This window comes from Carlito syrichta, unplaced genomic scaffold (genome assembly GCF_000164805.1).
Source record: "Carlito syrichta isolate Samal-C Ts95f unplaced genomic scaffold, Tarsius_syrichta-2.0.1 Scaffold305193, whole genome shotgun sequence".
Lineage (NCBI taxonomy): Eukaryota > Metazoa > Chordata > Mammalia > Primates > Tarsiidae > Carlito > Carlito syrichta.
Window position 1 is genome coordinate 82,374 of NW_007249289.1, and position 9,405 is coordinate 91,778.

Genomic DNA, 9,405 nt, shown 5'->3' on the forward strand with positions numbered 1-9,405 from the left:
CACGTGATACTGTCTTTTATCTATCTTATATAATCGAATTATTTTTAAAAATATGGCTCATTATCTAAAAACTACTCAACTTTGCTGAGGTATATGGTATATATAAATGCAAATTTAAAAACATTTCGGTTCTGTTTATTCAGTGAATGACACTCAGACCTACGTGGCAGAAGATCATGCAGCTTGAAAGTTTCCATCTACTGATGAAAGATACTCTCTAGAACTTGTCAGATCTTTGAAACTTGGAATATATTGCTTTCATATGAAGTTTATTGCCTCCCTGAAGTGTCTAATTTTTTCAAGTTTGTAAGTTTACTGCGGTTTTAACATTGGGTGTTTTTGTTGTTTTGTTTTTGCTATAAAAAGATAGTTTAAAGAAAAGCAAGATTCTGTTAAACCTCCTCACCGCCGCCCCCTCCCTATTTTCTCTCTCCTCTACCCTGTCCTTTCTCTTGGATCCAGAATTTCCCAGGTGCAGCCAGTCGATGCCGGGGTCTTCACCTGTGTGGCTGCGAGCTCCGCTGGTGTGGCAGACAGGAACTTCACTCTGCAGGTGCACAGTATGGAGCAGGGGGTGAGCAAAGGGGGTCTTGGCCTTGGCAAGTGAGAGTCCAGGCCCTGGGCCCCTCTGCTAGCTAACGGAAGTGTCTTTGGTTCACTGGGGCGCGCATTCATTCCTCTCCCAACTGCGTCTGGTGTGCTGGGGACACGGGACAGGTGGGGAACAGAGTGGCCCCTGCCTGCCCTCAGGAGGCCAGTGGGGAAACAGCTCTGTAAGGGACAATCGTGATTCCAGGCAACTAGTGACACCAGAGGACCGACAGGATGCTGTGGGAGCACAGAGGAGGGTATCTCAACTGGCCTGGGGGATCCGGGGAGGCTTCCCCGAGGAGGTGAGGTCTGTGCTGAGTACCAGCGATGAGAAGGACTTGTTTAGGTCAGAGGCATTCTGGCCAATAGGAACAACTCATGCAAAGGTCCTGGGGCCGCTTGTCATGGAACTAAGGGGCTCCTGCCCGGCTTGTCGCCCTCCACAGTGCCACCCATCCTGGAGCCAGTGGAGTTCCAAAATGACGTGGTGGCAGTCCGCAGCTTGCCAGTGGCCCTCCCATGCGAGGCCTGGGGCATCCCCCAGCCCCTTGTGTCCTGAATGAAGAACGGGGAGCCCCTGTTGTCTCAGGGCCTCAAGCAACGTCCCAGCCTGCAGCTGGAGACAGTGGGAGCCAGGGACGTGGGAACCTACTCCCGCCTGGCTGCGAGCGAAGCGGGGGAGGCCAGGAGGCATTTCCAGCTGACCATCATGGGTGGGTCCTCAGACGGCTTCTCCAGCTGGGGGCGGGGGAGGTTCTAGGGGCAACAGTGAGGGAGGTTAGTTCCCAGCTGGGAGCGGGCCTCAGAGACCAGGTTGGTTATGAATGGAGGACATCACTGGTCTGGCCTGTGGGGAGAGGGTGGCCGAGATGTCTGATCTTCTTGGGGCTGTGTCCTGTCTTGTCCACCTAACCTTGGTGGCAGAAGCAAGAGCTGCTGAAATCTGGGGGCAGAGGCCCGAGACTCAGCACCACATCAGCAAGTGTCAGAGTGGCGAAATGGGTGTCGGTTGTGTGTCCCCCTCCATCCCACGTCCTCGCTGGCTTTAAAGTACAAGTGAGCCGGGTGTGGTGACTCACGCCTGTAATCCCAACACCTTGGGAGGCCAAAGCAGGAGGATCTCTTGAACCCAGGAGTTCAGGACCAGCCTGGGCTACATAGTGAGACGCTGTTTCTACGAAGAAAATTTAAAAATTAGCTGGGTGTGGCGGCACACACCTGTAGTTCCAGCTACTTGGGAGTTTGATGCAGGAGGATTGCTTGAACCCAGGAGTTGGAGGCTGCAATGAGCCTGACCGTGCCATGGCACTCCTGACTGGGCAACAAACAGAGTGACACCTTGACTCAGAAGAACAAAATACAGTAAAGCACAAATAATCGTCCCTGGAAGATGGGTCCACGGTTTCTGAGGTTTCCAGGCCCTTCTGACACCACCCCCTTCTCCACTCCTCACCCCATCTGCTGCCCGCATCTGGAAGGTGGGGTGGGGACACAGGAGAAACCCCAGCCCACAGCGCCCCGGGCCAGGGCAGACCCACCCCTGGGTGTCTTGCAGAGTCCCCCCACACCGAGGCCACGGGCCAGTCTGCGGAGCTGTTGCCCACCCCCGGAACCCTCATGGAGCTCCTCTGTGATGCCCGGGGCACCCCCCAGCCCAGCGTCACCTGGCATAAGGACCGGTAGGCCCTGAGCAGGGCAGAGGACAGCAGCAGAGCCAGGCGGGTGCTCCTGGTGGAGGACATTCAGGTGCTGGTGCCCGGCCCAGGGGTGCGAGGTGAGACCGGGGGATGGGGGTAGAGCTGCGGCTTCCCCAGGCCCAGCGGGCAGTGGGCAAGGCTTGGCTGAGCTCCTCCTCAGGGTCAGGGCCCAGGCGGATGCCAAAACCAGGACACTCCCCATCCAGGCCAGAGGAGCAGTCAAGGGGGATTTCCTGGAAGAGACAGGCCTTGCACCAGCCCCAAAGCAAGAATGAGATGGAGGGAGAGACTTCCAGAGAGGGGCATGGCTTGGCTGGGAAGGCAGATGACAGACTTCGCAGCCTGAGTTTGAATCCTGGGTCCCTAGCTGCATAGGAAGGAAAACAGGACAGGAGGTGGAACCAGCGCCCGAGATCGAGGGGCAGTGAGACGGCGTCCTGCTGCAGGTGGGCGCCAGGCAGAGGACCCCAGGGCGCTGCCTTTTGTCTCTCACAGGCCCCAGACCCTGAGCAAGCCAGATCCCGGGTGCCAAGGGCTGCTCTGAGCAGCACTTTGGGACATCCCCCACCGCTGTGGTTATTGGCATCCCCATTTTACAGATGGGGACACTGAGGCACAACTCTGGGCGCACAGGGTTGCTGAAGCACATCCCAGTGTTCTTGCCACAGTTCCTTCAAGTTATACAGAGTGGCCGTGTGTCCTGGGGCCAGTGACTGAGCCTCTCTGTGCTCATCCCTCAAACGGGACCAGCTTGCTCCTGTGGACTCACGGACTGTACATTTGGCTCTAGGGACGGGGGGCCCATTTCCTCCTGGAAGAGCGTTTGTCTCCTCAGCTGGGCACTGAGGCCAGCCTCGAATGGAGGCCACCGCCCAGCCTCCCAGGTTCCTTGGTGTCTGGGGACTGATGGGCATCTCTCCCCCTGTGGGCTCTGCTGGCGGACGCCCACACCCAGTTCCCCAAGCAGGGCAGGTTCCTCCAGCTCCAGGCCCTAAGCGCGGTGGACAGTGGCGACTACAGCTGCACAGCCCGCAACGCTGCAGGCAGCACCAGCGAGGCCTTCCGCGTGGACATCCACAGCGAGTGTGGCCCGCCCGTCCCCCCACCCCCACAGAGCCACAGGCTCCCCGCCCCACTCCCTCCGTGTCCCTCCCCGGCGGTGCCCACCATCCAGCTGGTCCACGGTGAACGCATCAGCCAACCAGACGGCCCTGCGGCCCTGTCAGGTCAATGGCACACTCCCGCCCTTCGTGAGCTGGTGGAAGGACAGAGCCCCCTGGGATCCCGGGAGCCCCAGGTGGGAGCTGGGAGGAAGGGAGGGTCTCGGGTGCCTCTGCGGGTCGTGAACGGACACCCACTTGGGCAGTTGGAGCTGAAAAGCGACGTTATCATCAGGACATGGGTGGCTCTCAGAACACGAGGACGGGCCAGCCACTCGCTGAGGGCTCTTGCAAATCTCTTCTGTGTGTGGGTTTCATGTCTTTTTCTTTCTCTCTCTCTCACATTCTTCTGCGAACATGGCAAAATGCCCCCGACACCGCTACGGCCCCCAAGATTGCAGCTCCTTCAGCTCATATCCTCTGTGGAGCCTAGCAAGCTATCTGGGAACCCATTTCCAAATTCCCAGGGCAGAGAATGCCACTGGCCCAGCCTGAATAACGTGCACATGCCCAGGCCAATCAGCTGTGGCTGGGGGCGGGATTGCACAGTATGGACATGGCCCTTGGCAAGGGCATTTCTCAGACCCAGAGGCCACCCTCAGAAGGAGTTGGGGGGCCGCTGCCCGCTGCCTTTCAGGAGAGGACAGACCCAAGCGGGAGCATGGAAGGCCAAAGCAGACCCTCTCTGGATCTTTCTAATGCTGGCTCAGGAGGTGGGGAACGGCCCATGGCTGTGAACTTGACCTTGGGGACGGAGGACTCTGACTCCAGAGTTAGCCTTCTCTTGCTGGGAGAATGGGGGCCAGAGGGAGCTTGCTGGGACAGCCCCTCTCAGGCCCCAGTGGCCTGCCAGTCTCCGTGGCAACACCTCCCTCATTCCAGGTTGGAAGCTCTGCCCAAGGGTTCCCTGAGGATCCAGCCAGTCCTGGCCCAGGACGCCGGCCACTACCTCTGCCTGGCGTCCAACTCCACCAGCTCTGATCAGCAAGGCTGTGACTTCTAGGTCTCGGGAGGTGGGCCAGAGAAGGGCGTGTTCCCCACCTTCAGCATCCAGTCCCTGCCAGGGTCCAGTCCTGCCTAGCATCTGGTCAACCCAGCTGTCAGGAACCAAGAGCAGCGGCCTTCAAATGGCTTATGAAGCCCAACAGTAAAAGTTTTGGGTCAGGCACGGTGGCTCGTGCCTGTCATCCCAGCACTTTGGGAGGCTGAGGCAGGAGGATCGCTTGCGCCCAGGAGTTCAAAACCAGCCTGGGAAACATAGCGAGATTGTGACTCTACAAAAAAATTTTAAAATTTGCCAAGTGTGGTGGCATGCACCTGTAGTCCCAGCTACTTGGGAGACTGAGGCAGGAGGATCACTTGAGCCCAGAAGCTTAAGGCTGCAGTGAGCTATGATTGTGCCGCTACACTCCAGAGTGAGAGCCTGTCTCAAGACAAAGCAAAATCACTCGAGTCAGAGGCTAGAATCTCCCTCACTCTAATGGGAGGCCACACTGGTAGGCATGAGCCTCAGTGGAGGCCAATGGGCCAGGGAGAGGTGGGGCAGGGGTGCCAGGGTTGGGATGAGCTCCAGGAGACTGTGGGAGCCTCTCCCTTGGGAGTGTCCCCGGCCCCTCCCTCTCTGCACCCTTGGGGATGGGTTGGTGGTGGTGGCCCTGGCTTGGCCTCTGGGCACAGCCTCAGAGCTCTCAGCCACACCCCTCCTGCTCCTGTCTCCTGACCACTGCCCCCTCCCCGGAGCCTCTGGCCATCGCCCCGGGCCCCTCCAACCTGACCCTGACCGCCCACACTCTGGCCTCGCTGTCCTGTGAGGCCAGCGGCTCCCCCAAACCTCTGGCAGTCTGGTGGAAGGATGCACAGAAACTGGACTTCCGCCTGCAGCAGGGCGCCTACTGGTAACCAGCTGGTCTTCGAGGTGGCTTCCTGAGACACTCAGGGTGGGGGGCGGGCCAGGCTCACCGAGGGGGCGGAATGCACTTGGGTCTCAGGACCAGAACTTGTGTCTCAACCCTGGGGGCTGGGAAGGAGGTGGGGGTGAGGGCATGGGGGAAATACAACCAAACAGAGAACACATTTGACTTCTGTGTCCATCACAGTCACTACTTGTCTAAAAACAAAATGTAGGGCTGGGCACAGTAGCTCATGCCTGTAATCCCAGCACTTTGGGAGGCTGAGGCAGAGGACTGCTTGAGGCCAGGAGTTCGAAAGCAGCCTGGGCAACAAAGTGAGGCCTTGTCTCTAGAAATAAATAAAAATTAGCCGGGCATGGTGGCTCACACCCGCAGTCTCCACTACTCAGGAGATTGAAGAAGGAGGATCGCCTGAGCCCAGGAGGTCAAGGCTGCAGTGAGCTGTGATCGTGCCACTGCACTCCAGCCTGAGTGACAGAGTGAGACTCTGACTCAAAAATAAAATAAAAAAAATACAAACAGATCGTGAAACCCTGAGCTCGTGCCACTGAGTCTGGGCACGTGACCACTCAGGGAGCTTCGGTCTCTCAAATTCTCAGAGGCAGCTGATCGTTAAATGACCACCGGGAGCACTGAAGGAGTCCAGTCAGCAGTGAGTTCCCCGAATCTTGGTTGTGTTGAGTACCAGGCCGTCACGGAGCTGATATCAGAACAGACGCTCAGTGAGCCGGAGATTTCTAACTGGGAACGTGACTGTGCTTACTGTTATACAAATGATCGTAGATGGTGGTTGCAGCAAACTCACAGGGTCATAGAGAAACAGGGATAGCCGGGCGTGGTGGCTCACACCTGTAATCCCAGCACTTTGGGAGGCTGAGGCAAGAGGATTGCCTGAGCCCGCAGGTTCGAGACCGGTCTGGGCAACCTGGCGAGACCTCCTTTCTATAGTAAATCAAAAAATGAGCTGAGTGTGGGGGCGTGCGCCTATAGTCCCAGTTACTCAGGAGGCTGAGGTCGGAGGATTGCCTGAGCCCAGGAGGTTGAGGCTGCAGTGCCCATGATTGTGCCACTGCACTCCAGCCTGGGCAACAGAGAGAAACCCTGATTACAAAAAAGAAAGAAGGAAAGAGACACAAGGAGGAAAATGCAAATCACCCGCAAACCCAACAGCCAGGCTCTTAGGGGTAAAAACTTCTTGAAGACACTCCTAGAGTCAGGCCTGGGGCCTAGATACAGGAAGGGGAAATGGTTGTGAGACCCCCCCCTCAAGTCGAGGCTGCCTGACAGGAAGGCCATGGCCGGCTTGGGTCAGCCCAGCAGGTCACCAGCCGCCTGTCTGTCCGTCCCAGGCTCCTGCCCTCCAATGCCTGCTCCTGCGGCCCCAGGACTCCGCCCAGTTTGAGTGTGTGGGGAGCAACGGGTGGGTGAGGCCCGGAGCTCGACCAGGTGACCGTCCTAGGTGAGTCGGGGCAGGAGGTGAGGAGGCTCCGGGTGGGGGCAGTGCCTTCCCGTTCTCGGGGGCTCTCCTGCCTGCAGGGAACTGGCTGACTCCTTCCAGCCTTCCTCCGTTGCATAGAACCTCCTCCAGGAAGCCCGCTTGAATCCTGCGTTCGCTCACTCACATAACCCTAGCTCCAAAGCAGCTCCTGGAACATGGGACCTCACAGGAGAGGCCCCTCCCCAGTCCAGAATGTTCTAAACCCAAATTTGACATCATCACCCAGTTAAAAGTCGCTCCCTCTACGGCTGCCCACTGCCCTGAGGATAGAATGCAGGATTTCACCTGGGCCTGCAGCGTCCTATGGTCTGGCCCAGCTAACCCCTCCGCGCCCCCCTCAGCTCACCCCAGGCCTGCCTCGTGCTGGGGTCCAGTGGTGCGGCTCAGCTTTCTGTTCCTTGCCTCAGGCCTTTGCACATGCTGTTCCCTTCTGTCAGGCACTTCCCTCCCCCCAGGCAACACCTGCTTTTCCTTCAGGTCTCAGGTCAAACACTGCTTCCCCCAGAGGTCTTCTCTGGCCTCCCCGACTCTGAGCAGGATAATTCCCACAAAACCCCTTCTCTCGTGGAATTGCATTCTGTGAAGTACGGGACCGGCATCTCTATAGAAAGCTGTCCGTGGTCGGGTGTGGTAGCTCATGGCTGTAATCCCAGCACTTTGGGAGGCCGAGGCAGGAAGATCACTTGAGCCCAGGAGTTCGAGACCAGCCTGGGGAGCATAGCAAAACCTCATCTCTACAAAAAAATAAAAAATAAATTATCTAACCATGGTGGCGTGCATCTGTAGTCCTAGCTACTCAGGAGGCCGTGGTGGGAGGATTGCCTGAGCCCAGGAGATGGGGGCTGTGGTGAGCGGTGGTTGTGCCACTGTATTCCAGCTTGGGGGATAGAGTGAGACCCTGACTCAGAGAGAGAGTTCAAAGAGAGAGAGAGGAAGGAAGGGAGGGAGGAAGCTGTCTGTGACTGTCTTTGTGCCCCACCTGCTTGCTGAGTGGGCGAATGTGGCTTCTCCTCTGGTGCCCTGCTTCCCGCCCCGGCCCTTGTGTCCTAGCCTCCTCCCCCACCATGGCCATGAGTTCTCGGGTGCCCCAGGAGGGCCCCTCAAGCCTCGTCCTGGCTTTTAGTGGCCCCCACCATCGCCAACTACCAGACCGACTTCACGGTAACCAGGATGGTGAGAGGACAACAATAGATTTAGGTTAAGGGCATGCTATTGAGAGACCCAGGAAACCAAGAAACTTATTTGCTGTAAAAGTAGCATTTAGTTCACTATATTTCATATATCCCCACCTCATGTTTACTATATTTTTGTGTATTCCTACCTCATGTATTTTATGAAATTTTAGTACTTTAAATCCTACCTCAGACCCCGTAGAATTAGGCATATGTCGGGTTTTAAGCAGTGTTTGTATTTAGAACTCTTGGGTTAAGCATTGTCAGCCCCAAATTAGCAGGCTAACTTATGCTTTTACAACAGGGATGTAAATGATAAAGCGATAAGCCCCTTTCAGACATTCCTACAAGGTGGCAGCAGACTCAGAGGCGCCAGCTGCTCTCTATCACTGGTTTTTATCCCAGTGATAATTTACACGCAGTGGCTATGTAAACCTGCAGGGAACAAAGACTTTTATAAAAGTAACCGCCTTGCTATAATAAGCTTGTGATATTTTATAAATTCCCAGAATTAGTATATGATTTTCTACCCCACATTCACTGTATGGGTTTGCAGCATTGATATTTAAAACTTTGTTAAGTTTGGCTTTTGTTGTCCCATAATGACCATGTTATGTTATGTAAATGTTAAGCAAACAAGCTTTCCTAAGCATACCTTGGGATGGAAACTTAAAGGGCTAATGTAACCCTTTGCCTGCCGGCTCAGGTTACTTCATATGCAGGGACTGCATGGACCTAACTTATCTAACATTCCACTCTGCCCATTAAGTGGGTTTCTGTCAATCACGGGCAGCACCCACCAATACCAAGTGTTCCCGTACCCATTAGGAGAAATTACCCAATCATGTAAAATCAAGTTTAAAGTTCTTTCCCCTCCCTCTGTAATTGTGCATAACAACTGCTTGCCATTATGAATCAGGGCTCTCGTCCCTGAAGCTGCTGCTTCGGGCGTGAGCCCAGACTCGAGGCTGAATAAAGACCCTCGTGTGTTTGCATCGGAGCTGGCTCTTTGTGGTCTCTATCTCTCGCATTAGAGTCCCGGGTTCAACATCCCTCATACAGCAAGGGGAATAGGCCCAGAAAACAGAGGATGTGTGACTGCACTCATTCAAATACAAAATGTGGCTGATCTTGCTCAAAGAGTCTTCTGATGATGGTGAGTTTCAGTATTTTTGGTTAGAAATGACCAATTGGTCTCTTACTCTTATTAGTATATAGAGCTGTACATGTCACATGCTCAATAAGTTGCCTGTGGCTCAATAAAGTCTATGGCTACTAATGTTAAATATCAGACATTTGGTTGGTTCAGTTAACACTTTGTAATTTTCCTCATTGAGATAATTTTCAATAAAAAACTCAGTACAAAGATAATAAAGA

General features: G+C 55.3%; 1 protein-coding gene across 1 annotated transcript in view; it reads left to right on the forward strand.

Annotated features, from left to right (window-relative positions):
• LOC103263625 (hemicentin-2-like) overlaps window positions 1–9,405 on the forward strand; it is a 47,706-nt gene that overhangs the window by 9,628 nt on the left and 28,673 nt on the right. Inside the window, 9 exon segments of the mRNA XM_021714060.1 lie at window positions 463–553; window positions 1,038–1,146; window positions 1,149–1,304; window positions 2,147–2,365; window positions 3,212–3,385; window positions 3,471–3,585; window positions 4,331–4,447; window positions 5,233–5,343; window positions 7,948–8,029. Coding sequence (XP_021569735.1) covers window positions 463–553; window positions 1,038–1,146; window positions 1,149–1,304; window positions 2,147–2,365; window positions 3,212–3,385; window positions 3,471–3,585; window positions 4,331–4,447; window positions 5,233–5,343; window positions 7,948–8,029 — 1,174 coding nt within the window.